A 16003-nucleotide genomic window follows, 5' to 3' on the forward strand; every position below is an offset into this window, starting at 1 on the left:
TATAATTTTTTGGGAATAATCCATATAAACTATGCTATAAACAAAAAATGTAGGATTACTTACCGAGTGTGCACCGTTCGACTACGCCGTTGCTTAAGCTTGTTTTTGTCGTGGAGCTTGTCATCAAATGGCGCTTGCTTGCTTCCTGATAAATTAATTTTTTTTGCGTAAAATTCGCTGAACTTTAGAGACATCATTAATATAAATATAATTTTTATGGATGTTAAATAATAAATGGTTTTTGGTAGGTCTGCTGCTCGTTTAAACTCAACGGTTTGTGCAATCCTGTCGCAACACGAGTCGGCGATGACATTTTACTGAATTATAGGAGTTTTTTAGCATGTTTGTACGAATACTGTTGCAATTTTTTCGCCATGATATAGTATTCCGAACTATAGGAACCTGTGTTATAGGGGGTCAACTGTACTTTAAAAATTGCATCACCTAAACTAAAATTTAATTATATGCATGCAACTTCTTACTGAATATTTTCTCCACTTTTTCCTATAAAATTAAATTTAGTTTTTGTTGTATTTCAGCTTTTCAAAAGAAGTTTGAAATGTTGAAATAAAATAAATAAGTAAATAAATAAAATTTTTTTGATAATCCAAAACCATGTCATAATTTTTAAATAAAATATTCAATTTTTTGTTGTTATAATTATATTCCATTCAAGGAAAATCAACATTTTCAACAAATCATTGCTTTTGAAAGTGAGGCGAGTCCATTGGCACATACCAAAACCATGATTTTTTCACCTAACATGAATGACCATTATTGCATATTAAACTTACATGAAATAAAACCACAAAAAATATAAAATAAGTCTATTACTGCTTACAAATATTTTTAAACCCATTCAAATGCAAACCATTATATATCTAGCAATAACATAAAATAAACTTGCCCCACTTTCAAAATCAACGGCTCATATCATTAACTTCTTGAGTACTACTAGAAAAACTGACAAATAACAGTTACAAAATGAAATCTGATCTCTAATGATAGAGAGTATAAACAAATTCAAAGAAACTGATAAAGCAGAAGTTAAAAAAAAAAAGCTAAGTAGGGATCTAAACTTGATAAAAATATTAACAGACTACAGGAGTTTAATCTAGAAAAGTATACTAGCAATAAAATTAGCAATATAATTTAACAATAGATTGAAAAGATACAGAAATAACTGAATGATTGCATCTGGACAAGAATTTTGGTTCATATATATATCACAGTTAATTAACCCTCCAATAATTAAAAAAAATAACATATTATAAATGAGAACTAACTAACCTGTAAGTTCTGCAACTCTTGTCATTGTTGGATATTTCCAAATAATTAACTCATAATTTGCAAATCCATGTGCCGATATTAATTCTTTATAATCTTTAGACCATAAAAGTCCACAAACCTTAATTATTTAATTAAAAATATGCTATATTAATAAATTTATATCAATTAAAACTTAATATCAAGCAAGAATAAATATCCATACCTGAGATTTGGTGTCGACTGAATTCAAACAAGTTCCTAAATTACAATTCCAAATTTTAATTGTTCGATCAGCTGTTCCTCCACCACTAGCTAATATTTTTGGTTGCCACGGGCACCATGCTAAAGCCTATTAAAAATTAATAAATATTTAATCTTAAAGGTAAGAAATTAACCACAGTTCAGAGTATAAAACTACTCACTTTAAATATTAACTTGTTAAATTTCAAAATATGAAAAAATTATAAACAAACATTTTTGTTTTTTAATTTAAATTGGAATTTCAAAATTTAACTATAAAAAATTTTATCTTCTGAAATATGTTTTATATGTCAATTTACATCAAATAAACACTATACTAAAAGAATTAAAATTGAAGGTGTTTAATTGTTTGTGTGTTTATGTATAATTGTGTGTGTGTATGTATTATGTACACGTACACACACACACACAAATAAATTTTAACTGCTATAAATGATAATATAAACACACACACCAATTGCTATAACCAATCAGTTATGAAATGAAATTTTGTCCAAACTATAAGTCTTGACAGCTATTAGCTTTCAGTTATAGAAATGTTTTAACTAATTATATTATTAATTAATCATTTATGAATTATTTTAATATTTGGTATTCGTCCTGAGATTAAATGCATTGAGAAACTTAAATTTTTCTACTGTTTTCACAAATTTTTCTGTTCTTAAAGCCAAAGCAGTGACTCCACAGGTGTAAAATCTTCAGAAGAAAACAGAAATCACCAGCTATTTAACATTCTGTCTAGTTCCAGTTTTCTGTATTCTGTCTTAGGATTCCACGGACCAAAATCAAGACACACTCTAACAGGCCAAAAAGTAATTAAAAACCAATATGGATAACATGATGTGATTACTTATCTTTATTTATTACATTTAATTGTATCATTGAAAATGACTGAAAAACTAAAATTTACTTTCGGGTACTATACATAAAATTTCCCAAGATTAAAATGCAATAAATATTTAATTGACAAAATAAATTTGCATGATCAACAATTTTATTCTAAATGTATGAGAATGACTCCAGAGTTTTAACTAAATATTTTAAAAAATTTATTTAAAATATTGCAAAAATACTTTAATAACATTTTTATACATATTTATTAGTCTTGATCATTATAAATATTTTTCTTGTCCTTCCATATCAAAGACTACTTTCTCAAGTCTTTTTTTATAAGATAGCATCTTGTTTTATGCAAAATAAAAATTTAGAAGACAAAACAGTGCATCAATAGCTAATGGAAGTGAAGGCCAAGGTCAAGACTGTAAAAAAACAGGGATATAAAAAATATAGATACAGTAGAGCATCGATTATCTGAAACAATTCAAGACTGGGTTGTTTGGATAACTGATCATTTATGAAAAAAATCAAAAAATATATTAACCACTTCTGTCTCAAGGCAATGAAAAGCTTTGTCACTGGATGGTCCTTTTTCAGCATGGTCATCGATGCTAGGCTCTTCCTCATCATCGCAAAGGTCTTGGTCGTTGATGACACTGGCAATGATTTCATCATCTGACAATACTATATAGCCAGGGTTATCAACATCATATTCAAGACAGTCTTGAATGTTTTTCCTTGCCACATTCTTCAAATCCAGAACATTCTTTAATTAATTAATCAGCCCAAACAGTTGTGATACAAATTGCCTGTTTGGTGGCTTGTCAGGTGCAATGATAGACTCATCTGATGGTAGGAACTTATTCCAAGCTGTTGCTAGTGTAGTGTCCTTGACAGTAGCCCAAGCTTCTGCTGCCAGAGCATACTTTAGGTTAATTTCAGTGTACACTTGTTGAATTGTTTTTTCATATTCTCCCTCAATCATTACCATATGAAGTAATGCATTTCTGTAATCACGTTTGAAGCTTTCAATGATCCCCTGGTCCATTGGTCGGAGGAGTGAAGTAACTTTGGGAGGAAAGAAAATAACTTTAAACTTTCTGTTTTCTTTTTCCTGTGAAATGTTTGAGAGATGACTTGGGGCATTATCAATCAACACAAAACATTTCCAGAATTCCTGGTTGTAAGCTGATGTTTTTTGACTTGTTTAGGGATAAATACCATTCTTTAAAAATGCTTGTATCATCCACGAATTCTTTTGATTCTTGTAGGTTACCAGCAATTTTTTTTTTCCCTTAAAGCACCACAGATTTTTAGACTTCCCTATGATTAGCAAAGGTAGCTTGTGCATTACAGTAACATTTCTGCATAACATAACAGTGATTTGCTTGCCTTAAAACCAGTGCTGACATTTCATTCTTAAAAACTAGGGTTTTTGTTGGCATTTTCTTCCAGTACAAACCAGTTTCAGTTTCATCTGCATTGTAGACATTGGATTTTTGTAGCCCTCCTTATCAATCATATTTTTAAAAGACACTCAAATGTTCAGCTGCTTCAGTATCAGCCAACAGTTTTTTACTCCGGATGTCCAATTCCCTGATTCCATGCCTAGATTTGAAATGCATAAGCCAGCCGGTAGTCACTTTAAAATCAGCATTACCTCTTAGTTTCTTGTTCATTTCAAGAGCATTTTTACAAATCAAAGGGCCACTTATTGGTTGCCCTTGGCTACATACCTTCATAAACCATGTGTAAATTGCAATGTCTAAATCCTGCTTTTCTGCCATTTCCATTGTTTTTATGTGCAAGCTTCCATCTTCATTGTCAAGTATACTCACAAGTTTTTAATAGCATCACTGTTCTTTATAATGTCCAATATTGTGGCATTTTCAGCTCCATATTCTTGAGCCAAGCTTGATCCACTAGCAACACTCTTCAACTGGTCTATTATTTTAAGTTTATCGGAAACATTGAGAATAATGCGTTTTTGTTTAGCCGCCATTGCGAACAGTACAACAACTATGGTACTTACAGCACAATTGTCACAAGTGACAAGTTTGGTCATGTAGGCAAGTTGGTAGGAGAGGGAAAGTGCTGAGGTGCCACAGCACTAGTGGAAATTTGAATTTTCCAACTGGAATGCTTTCAGTTAACCGATGTTTCAGTTGATCAGTATTCAGATAATCAACGCTCTACTGTATTTGGTTTTGTTTCTCGAGAATAAATATACATATCATAAAAATGTTTTGAAATTTNATCACAGTTTAACGAATGAGAATGTTTATTGCAAGTTTAAGATTACTGTTAATTGCGGATGTGCAGTAAGAAAAATGATTAAATACAACAGCGTTTATTGTACTGTACATACTCTAATATACTCTTGATTATAAAAGTCACAAATAAAATTATGGATTATATTTAATTAACGTCAAATTTGAATAAAAATAAAATGAAGTAAAGTATAAAAAGTAAAAGTAACTAGTGATTTCCTAATGAAATACTGTATATTTTCAGGTTTTTCCATTGCACCTGGGTTTTGTTGACCTCTGCCACTACCCCAAACTGAGGCAGATTGGGCGTGTAATTTGTGATAGCTGGGGACTGCGTCTGCGCTCTCCCCTTGTAAATAACCAAAAAATAGAAACTTTCATGATATCACTATTGTATTTACTAGTTGCAGAATAGGTGGTTTATTTTAATGTCATGTGATCACAATTGACGGTTAACTAATACGGCCAAATACTTTAAACCAGGGTTGTGGAGTCACGTAAAAATATACCGACTTCAACTCCGACTTTTCCTTACCATCCGACTCCGACTAGGGGCGGACTTGTTACCGAAAGAGACCCGGAAATTCTGATGCCGTCACGTGACCTCAGAATAAAATATTCAATAAATACAGTTGTAATAAAGATAGAGCGTAGAAACTTTTTATTCCAAAGCTAAAAGGCTTCTCTAAGTAATATATAAATATGTATTCGATAATTTTTACTTTTCCGGCTGTTACATATAACAGAGGAAAAGTGTAGCGCTCGGTCAAAAAATTATCCCTCACAAATTTTTACATTTTTCTAATCAGGACACCTTGAAATTTCGAGATATGCAAAAGATTCGAGATTTTTTTCTATATGTGTGGATGTTAGACTGTGTGTGGGGGCATGATTTCGTTCACCCTGTTTGAAGCCTAATAATTTGTGGTCAGAGTGGTCAGAATCGGAGTCAGGTGGTTTAACACAGGATTTAGTTATTAAGCGTCAAAGTGGTTGAATTAACTCGTGTCCCCATATACATTCTAACATCTTAGGTGAGAACATCTTAACGGGTTTTACTGTACTATTATAAAATGGCAAAAAAGCTTACTTTGAGGGTAAAGACGAATTTTATGTTATTTTTTTAATAACGAGTAAATACGCTAATAACGAGTAAAATATTCATTAAGAGATATGACACATGACCACTTTTACGTTTTCACCCTGTCGACCTTTAATTAAGAACCAAAATTTAATAGTATTAATGCCCCTTTATACGCAAGCTACAGTGCCACATTTCGTTTCTTAAACTTTACCCATTCTGAGATATTGTTTAATATCTCAGAACAGAAAATAAAGAAATTAAACAAATTAGACGCCAACACACACGCNTTAGGATTCCACGGACCAAAATCAAGACACACTCTAACAGGCCAAAAAGTAATTAAAAACCAATATGGATAACATGATGTGATTACTTATCTTTATTTATTACATTTAATTGTATCATTGAAAATGACTGAAAAACTAAAATTTACTTTCGGGTACTATACATAAAATTTCCCAAGATTAAAATGCAATAAATATTTAATTGACAAAATAAATTTGCATGATCAACAATTTTATTCTAAATGTATGAGAATGACTCCAGAGTTTTAACTAAATATTTTAAAAAATTTATTTAAAATATTGCAAAAATACTTTAATAACATTTTTATACATATTTATTAGTCTTGATCATTATAAATATTTTTCTTGTCCTTCCATATCAAAGACTACTTTCTCAAGTCTTTTTTTATAAGATAGCATCTTGTTTTATGCAAAATAAAAATTTAGAAGACAAAACAGTGCATCAATAGCTAATGGAAGTGAAGGCCAAGGTCAAGACTGTAAAAAAACAGGGATATAAAAAATATAGATACAGTAGAGCATCGATTATCTGAAACAATTCAAGACTGGGTTGTTTGGATAACTGATCATTTATGAAAAAAATCAAAAAATATATTAACCACTTCTGTCTCAAGGCAATGAAAAGCTTTGTCACTGGATGGTCCTTTTTCAGCATGGTCATCGATGCTAGGCTCTTCCTCATCATCGCAAAGGTCTTGGTCGTTGATGACACTGGCAATGATTTCATCATCTGACAATACTATATAGCCAGGGTTATCAACATCATATTCAAGACAGTCTTGAATGTTTTTCCTTGCCACATTCTTCAAATCCAGAACATTCTTTAATTAATTAATCAGCCCAAACAGTTGTGATACAAATTGCCTGTTTGGTGGCTTGTCAGGTGCAATGATAGACTCATCTGATGGTAGGAACTTATTCCAAGCTGTTGCTAGTGTAGTGTCCTTGACAGTAGCCCAAGCTTCTGCTGCCAGAGCATACTTTAGGTTAATTTCAGTGTACACTTGTTGAATTGTTTTTTCATATTCTCCCTCAATCATTACCATATGAAGTAATGCATTTCTGTAATCACGTTTGAAGCTTTCAATGATCCCCTGGTCCATTGGTCGGAGGAGTGAAGTAACTTTGGGAGGAAAGAAAATAACTTTAAACTTTCTGTTTTCTTTTTCCTGTGAAATGTTTGAGAGATGACTTGTGGCATTATCAATCAACACAAAACATTTCCAGAATTCCTGGTTGTAAGCTGATGTTTTTTGACTTGTTTAGGGATAAATACCATTCTTTAAAAATGCTTGTATCATCCACGAATTCTTTTGATTCTTGTAGGTTACCAGCAATTTTTTTTTTCCCTTAAAGCACCACAGATTTTTAGACTTCCCTATGATTAGCAAAGGTAGCTTGTGCATTACAGTAACATTTCTGCATAACATAACAGTGATTTGCTTGCCTTAAAACCAGTGCTGACATTTCATTCTTAAAAACTAGGGTTTTTGTTGGCATTTTCTTCCAGTACAAACCAGTTTCAGTTTCATCTGCATTGTAGACATTGGATTTTTGTAGCCCTCCTTATCAATCATATTTTTAAAAGACACTCAAATGTTCAGCTGCTTCAGTATCAGCCAACAGTTTTTTACTCTGGATGTCCAATTCCCTGATTCCATGCCTAGATTTGAAATGCATAAGCCAGCCGGTAGTCACTTTAAAATCAGCATTATCTCTTAGTTTCTTGTTCATTTCAAGAGCATTTTTACAAATCAAAGGGCCACTTATTGGTTGCCCTTGGCTACATACCCTCATAAACCATGTGTAAATTGCAATGTCTAAATCCTGCTTTTCTGCCATTTCCATTGTTTTTCTGTGCAAGCTTCCATCTTCATTGTCAAGTATACTCACAAGTTTTTAATAGCATCACTGTTCTTTATAATGTCCAATATTGTGGCATTTTCAGCTCCATATTCTTGAGCCAAGCTTGATCCACTAGCAACACTCTTCAACTGGTCTATTATTTTAAGTTTATCGGAAACATTGAGAATAATGCGTTTTTGTTTAGCCGCCATTGCGAACAGTACAACAACTATGGTACTTACAGCACAATTGTCACAAGTGACAAGTTTGGTCATGTAGGCAAGTTGGTAGGAGAGGGAAAGTGCTGAGGTGCCACAGCACTAGTGGAAATTTGAATTTTCCAACTGGAATGCTTTCAGTTAACCGATGTTTCAGTTGATCAGTATTCAGATAATCAACGTTCTACTGTATTTGGTTTTGTTTCTTGAGAATAAATATACATATCATAAAAATGTTTTGAAATTTTTTTTTATAACAAAATATCTTTGAAAATTGTTGTTCTAACTAACTACCACCACTGGCTACATTTTCACATATTTTTTCTTCTCTCTCATGCATATATCTTAATTTTCTATTCTATTTTAATTTAATTTTTTCTTCTCTCTGTACTTTCCATTTTTTCCACTTCACTCTCTATAGTATTAATAAATATAATAATCATAATTATTTTAATAAATAAAATAATAAGATTACTATTCAAACCAATTAAATCAAAAATAATTTATCACATACCATTTTACCAAAAAATTTTGCTGACACAGCCAACTAGACAGTTTTTTTAACATCCTTGTAATTTGGATCTGATTTATTATATAAGCAATAATACTTCCTTACTTCTACAAATGCCTCTAAATTGGTGTCCTGATTTCTCCTACCTTCTGTCATTTTAAATTTCCCACTGTGAACTGAAACTGATGTAATTGCATGTCATTTCATTGATGACATAATATTTTGTTATCTATTCATTGGTTGCTGTAAAGAAAAACTATGCAGTCCTGAAAAGTTGAACTTTTCTCAACTCTGTTTTCAGCCACATTTCAGTCAACATAAACTGAAAAATTTTACTGCTCCCAGTTTCAGTATTCTTTTTACACCTCTGGAGTTGCCTCTTAACATTAATTGTACTAATTTATAACATAAAATCATTGGAATACTTTTTCAAACAATCAAAGAAGCTACACTTCAAACCAACTTAGATAACTCAGCTAGATTCAATGCAGTAAAACAACAGATTAAAAATCTAGATTTAGAAGAATATTCTGAAATTGATCTTAAAATTCTAATTTATATATATATGTATGAAATAATTTCAGTACAGAGTAATTGCTTATATTTTTGTAAATAGTACTAGTTATCAAATTATCCCAAATATTAAGATCTAGCACTGAAAGTAAATCCAAAAAATAAGATAATTTAAGACTGAAATATAAATATAAAACAGAGAAGTATTTTCTTGTTTGGACATTTGTTAAATATTAAAATTTATAAAACACTTATACAATAAATGTTAGTTAAACAATATAAGTTCAATAATTTTTATGCAGTTTGTGTTCTCATTTGAAACAATAAAAGATCCATTACATACTCAATTTAAGAATATTTGTGTTTCTCATATTCAATGTAATATTTCTTATCTTCAGCTGACTATCACATATAACATATCATCAATAATTATATTTTAAATCAAAAAAGCACAAACAAAAAACATGCATTTATATCTTTTTCAATGCTAAATTATCATGCTTACAGCTATGGAACTATTTTTGGACTTGTACAGAGTAGATGGAAAATAACTATGTATTGCAAAATCACTGTGATTTCTATATTTCCAATACAATGATGATGAAAATTATTTGATATATGTCTTAATAAATGGAAATATGGATGCATACCTTAAAATTCAATGCCATCCACTGACATTTTCCTCAGATTGAAACTTGGTTGGATGGCTACTTCTGTGCATCTGCAACAAAACTTGTGGTCGTTTTAGCTTCAAATTCAATAGTTGTTTCCGACAGATTGTGGCATGATGTCCCTTCATCATATGCCACCATCTCTGCAGAGCAATCACTGATTTCCACAACTCATAGCATGCAGCAATCTGCTCACTCCTAAACAGACAAGCAAGTAGTTCTTTTGCCATTGTGCATGCAGCCTCTCTCAGTCACTGCCCATATCAATAATCAAGAATTATAAAATTCCTTTGATTGATGTACAGTACATGCACACACAATTATATTAAAATTGCATTCTTGTTACAAAAATTACAGCAATTTCTCAATGCCTAGTTATTTACCATCCATCTGTAGATTTAATATACAAGATAAACCAAACTACTAAATAAATTACAAAATGCAATTACTAAATGAATATTTATTAAAGGACTATTTTCATTTTCTTACATAATTACATATTTAAAAAAATGATGTTAAATTTTTACCTTAACAGCAGCTTGATGTTGTGAAAATGAATGAAATGGATGATTTTCATCATGGTTATGGTTAATGGCTGAAGACCATATGTTTAACACATTGTCATTACCTCCACTTGCAAGAAATTGACCATCAGGAGACCATTCCAATCCACATACTTCTTGATTATGACCATGTAATGTGCCAACATGATGCTGAGCAATACGAACATCATGATGATGTATAAATCCACTTCTAGATCCACTGTAAAGAATTTTTTTTAATTTAATAATTTTGAAATAAAAATGAATTGACAACAATGCTTTACCTTGATAAAATGTAAGAATTCCATGATAGTGATCCAATTCTTGCAGTGTGACCTCTCATGACCCTAAGCCTTTTTAATTTTTCAACATCCCATAATTGAACTTCAGCTAAACTAGTTCCAATTGCTAAGTGAGTTCCTTCCTTTACCCAAGAAACAGAACATATAATTTCGGTTGCTTCATCTAATTCCATAAGTTGTTCTATTTCACCAGTTCCAGCATTCCATAAATAGACATGACCAGCTAGGGCTACTGCTAAAATATTATTTGCACTCCAGTCTAATAAATTTAAATCTGTAAATAATTATAATATGAAAAACTAGAAGAAAAGATATGCCTTTTATTTATACTGTTATTGGGCTGCAATTTGAAAAAGTGTAGACTTATAAATTCCCACTATTGTCCATCCATCTGTTTTTCCTTAATCTTGAGAATAGAGTTAAATAGATGAAATGCAAGACCAGATTATGGAAAGATTAGAGGCAGGAGGCCCCGATTAACTATATAAAAACTTCAGATGCAAACCAATCATGTTATTTCAATTCAAAAATTTTCCCTGAAAACAGTTAATAGATGACTGGCATGACTCTATTGTTAATGATATACAGGAGCAAGCCACTACTAATTTGAGGAAGAAAGCATATATTTTAAATTAAATTAGTTAAAAATATGATTAAAAATTGCAGCCCAACATTGTGACATTGTCACAATAAATAATTTCTCATTATTATTTTTTAAAGAATATACCAAAATTGATTTATTACTTATCCATTAATGTCTAACAAGTAAATATTAAAATAATTTGATTAAAAACAAATAATTAAGAGTACTTAAAAAAAATTAATAGTTTTTCTTTCAGAATGAAATATTGCATTTGTACATCAGACCATATTTGAATGTACTTGCAATTTTATTCAATGTTTAGTTATGTACTGTTTTGAGGAAAAGTTTGTACTCATATCTCATACAAAATATATAAGGTAAACCTAAAAATACTAAATTATAAGTTAGCTTAGATTGACAGTCATAGAAGCTTATGAATGCAAAGATATTACCAGTCAGCACGACAAAATTGTATGGTTACACAATTGGTTGCAAGTTAGCAGGTATGAAAATGAAGATAAGACAAAGATCCTTATAGCATAATTGGCAATGCATTTGTATGATAAACAAAAGTTGGAGGTTCAAAGTCAATTTTTTGCCCACCAGAATATACTGAAGCGTTAAGTTTAATTCTAAAATTAATGTAATTATTATTAGTATATATGACAGCTGAACTACCTTTCTTTAGTAAGCAGTTTGGCTGCCATGTTATAATAATAATAATTTGATTTAAGTGTAACCTATATTTACAAATATAGGTTACACTTAGAAGAAAAAAACTGGTGTTTAGACATTTGATACTTTCACCTTTTAGCTGCCAACATCCCAGAAATAAAACATAAATTTGGAGCATTTTTAAATACACAGAATTTTTCTTTTGAAACCTTGCTAATATATTATTTTTATATGTATTTTCCCAAAAGTAGAATTTTGAAAACTTGTTATGTTAGTTATGTTTATGTATTAAATCAAACAATATAGTATTTATATTTAATGCAAATACAGTCAAACCTCAGTTTTTAATTCAGCCTAATTCATTCATAACAAAACAAATCCCCCCTTTTTAGCTGTATTTCATGCATAAAAATGCCTCCAACTACAATGATTTATACACACAGACACACATATATATATATAGAGTAACACCCCGCTTAACATGGGGATGCATTCCTAAACAACAAAGCACTAAACAAAACAGTGTTAAATAAGGTCATTTTAACATAGAGTAAATAGGGATAGGAGAACACGTGACCAAAAATAAACAAATTTTACTTTAATTTTAAGTTATTTTTATATTAATTTGTATATATATGTTAAATAACACATACACATATGCAAACAAAAATGTAAAGTTCAAAGCTCATTTTTTGTGATGAAAGTCCTGACTTTTCTGAATTTTTTTTTTTGCAATAAAGTCATGAAGTTTCACATGTTACTTTTTTTTTCCCTTAAGCAAATGTCAGTAGCAAAAGATTGCATCCAAAATGCCTCGTTTTGCTTTTGTACTCCTTTCAAAATCTGGATCATTCGTTACAATTTGATCAACAATTTCAGTTATTGTCACCAAACTTTTACTAAGGAAATCTAGAGAAATTTTTTGGATTCTTTGTTTTCAGAATCACTATTTTCCAGTTCTACACAAATTCCTTGTTCTGCCAGTTCTTGAAAGTAGTCATTGATAAGGATCTTGCCAGAAACCTGCAGTAACTCCTCAATATCCTGATTATCTACATCTCCTAGTCCTGCTGTATTGATTAGATAGGCTCTTCTCATTGAGAATTCTTGGATACCTTCAGCCATAACTTCTTCCACACTCTGTTTGTGCATTTATCAGTTAATTCTTGCCAAGTGAAGTCGATATTGCCTATGGCATCCATGATGTTATATTTTTTTTCCAAAATTGCACCAAACATAGATTTAAAGAAAGTACACCTTTTTGCCACTGATTGGTTCTTGTTCATCAATAATCATATTATGTACTAATCAATAAAATGCCGCAATAATTTAAATCAGCGTAAATTTTAAGCTTTTTTTTTTTTTAGGCTTTGAGCTGATGGCATTATATCTAATCAGCGTTAAATGAGGCAGCATTAAGCGGGGTCTTACTGTATGTGTATATATATATTAAAAGCAAAATGTTCTGTCACTTCCAACTGAAACCAAATTTATAGCACTTCTTTGTAAAGTGTTAGCNTGGGGATGCATTCCTAAACAACAAAGCACTAAACAAAACAGCGTTAAATAAGGTCATTTTAACATAGAGTAAATAGGGATAGGAGAACATGTGACCAAAAATAAACAAATTTTACTTTAATTTTAAGTTATTTTTATATTAATTTGTATATATATGTTAAATAACACATACACATATGCAAACAAAAATGTAAAGTTCAAAGTTCATTTTTTGTGATGAAAGTCCTGACTTTTCTGAATTTTTTTTTTTGCAATAAAGTCATGAAGTTTCACATGTTACTTTTTTTTCCCCTTAAGCAAATGTCAGTAGCAAAAGATTGCATCCAAAATGCCTCGTTTTGCTTTTGTACTCCTTTCAAAATCTGGATCATTCGTTACAATTTGATCAACAATTTCAGTTATTGTCACCAAACTTTTACTAAGGAAATCTAGAGAAATTTTTTGGATTCTTTGTTTTCAGAATCACTATTTTCCAGTTCTACACAAATTCCTTGTTCTGCCAGTTCTTGAAAGTAGTCATTGATAAGGATCTTGCCAGAAACCTGCAGTAACTCCTCAATATCCTGATTATCTACATCTCCTAGTCCTGCTGTATTGATTAGATAGGCTCTTCTCATTGAGAATTCTTGGATACCTTCAGCCATAACTTCTTCCACACTCTGTTCGTGCATTTATCAGTTAATTCTTGCCAAGTGAAGTCGATATTGCCTATGGCATCCATGATGTTATATTTTTTTTTCCAAAATTGCACCAAACATAGATTTAAAGAAAGTACACCTTTTTGCCACTGATCGGTTCTTGTTCATCAATAATCATATTATGTACTAATCAATAAAATGCCGCAATAATTTAAATCAGCGTAAATTTTAAGCTTTTTTTTTTTTTAGGCTTTGAGCTGATGGCATTATATCTAATCAGCGTTAAATGAGGCAGCATTAAGCGGGGTCTTACTGTATGTGTATATATATATTAAAAGCAAAATGTTCTGTCACTTCCAACTGAAACCAAATTTATAGCACTTCTTTGTAAAGTGTTAGCACTTTATCCAAACTCTCCAAAATATTATGTTTCAATTGATTTGATTTTAATTAATTAATTTTGATTTTATTTTAGTTCCAGTGTATAAATCAGTCTTAATTATTATTTTTAGTTTTAACTAACTGGCTACCTAGTATTAATAAATATTAAATTAAATATTAATATATAATATTATATTAAATTAATAAATTTTTGTTATTTAATTTGAGTTACACACCTTTAAACATGGATTTATGGATATCATTTATATTACACTAGCTTACCCGTCGCGCATTGCTGCGATCTCAGAAGAAAGGAAATTCAAGCAAACTTGTTATGATAAAATTCAATTTACATTTTATTATTTTTATTGAAACTTATTATTATTATTAATTTTCATCGGGAAAACATTTCAAAGTGTCGTTTCAATTCTATTTATTTATTGGAGTGTTTGTGGATACACGATATTTTTTGTTTTTCCGTCTGGTGCGTACACGAATAAATCGGAAGGTTTTTCGACGCGTGAGCTGGCCACATACAGTTGTCCATGCGAGAAGCACGGATTCTCCAAATTTAGCCCACACACTCGCTGCGATTGTCAGAAGTGCGATATTCCCCATTTTTATATATATTTTTAAATCCTTTATAATTTTAATTATTTAATTGCTCCTTCCTCTCTTCCTTGGCATGTTGTGAAATTTCTGATAGTTGGATAATAAACCGTTTTATTGTAATTTGTCTTTTTAAATTATTAGATGATATTAAAATTTGGAAAAGGGGATCCCTAGATCGGTAAAATAGGCGAATTTCCTTCTACAACTTCGGTTGTTGTTCGGTATACAGTTAAAGTTTTAACAAAGTTCGAGCGAATACGTAATTAGCAAAAAAAAGTTGAAATAAAGTGATTAAACAAACATTATTACGAATATCGTAAATAACAGTTCACAAATGCATATATAGAAATATTTTTTGAAGGGGGAAATGGTCTTCACAATTTGAAATCGATCGAACACACTGTGCTCGAATGCTCGTGTAAACGCGCGCCATCTATCGTAGGATAAATGTACTATGCCAAAAACCTTCGCGGGAGTGTATTAAAAAACTTTCCGAAGTTTTATGGCAATCGTACTATGCCACAAACCTTCGCCGGAGTATATTAAACAACTTCCCAAAGTTTCACAGAAATCGGATAAACGGTGTGGTAATGCATGAAGGACAGACACACACACACACACACACATTCATTTTTATATATATAGATAAATGTCAATTAACATGGTTTTTATTAATTAATTTAATTTAAATTGAATTGTGACAAATACCAAAAACCGGAAGTAGTATTCTACCAGTATATGCATTGAAATCTAATTTGAATAATGATGTCATCAATGGTTCATGTTGTGATGTCTAATGATGCAAGGTGAATCTCTGAGCTACTACTAAATTGGTAGTCATGTTGTTGATTTGTCGGGCCATTGACTTTTTTTTAACATAGGCAGTATAGGAAGTTGAACATCATAACTGGTTCTGCCGAGCAACTTGTTCAAAAACTGAGTTATCGTACGACAACCCGAGCAAATAT

The 16003-nt window shown here is 30.9% G+C and overlaps 1 protein-coding gene and 1 pseudogene across 3 annotated transcripts in view; one reads left to right on the forward strand and one right to left on the reverse strand.

Annotated features, from left to right (window-relative positions):
• LOC111626208 (cell division cycle protein 20 homolog) overlaps positions 1-16003 on the reverse strand; it is a 31914-nt gene that overhangs the window by 7899 nt on the left and 8012 nt on the right. For all 3 annotated transcript variants that reach the window (XM_023369517.1, XM_023369516.1, XM_023369515.1), the window contains exons 6-9: positions 10611-10902; positions 10312-10546; positions 1493-1618; positions 1291-1408 (exon numbers count right to left, since the gene is read on the reverse strand). In XM_023369517.1, coding sequence (XP_023225285.1) covers positions 1291-1408; positions 1493-1618; positions 10312-10546; positions 10611-10902 — 771 coding nt within the window. The remainder of the gene's footprint in view (positions 1-1290; positions 1409-1492; positions 1619-10311; positions 10547-10610; positions 10903-16003) is intronic.
• On the forward strand, positions 4809-4989 carry LOC111626225 (annotated as a pseudogene).

Source organism: Centruroides sculpturatus, unplaced genomic scaffold, assembly GCF_000671375.1.
Source record: "Centruroides sculpturatus isolate CEXI.00-Female unplaced genomic scaffold, Cexi_2.0 scaffold285, whole genome shotgun sequence".
Classification (NCBI taxonomy): domain Eukaryota; kingdom Metazoa; phylum Arthropoda; class Arachnida; order Scorpiones; family Buthidae; genus Centruroides; species Centruroides sculpturatus.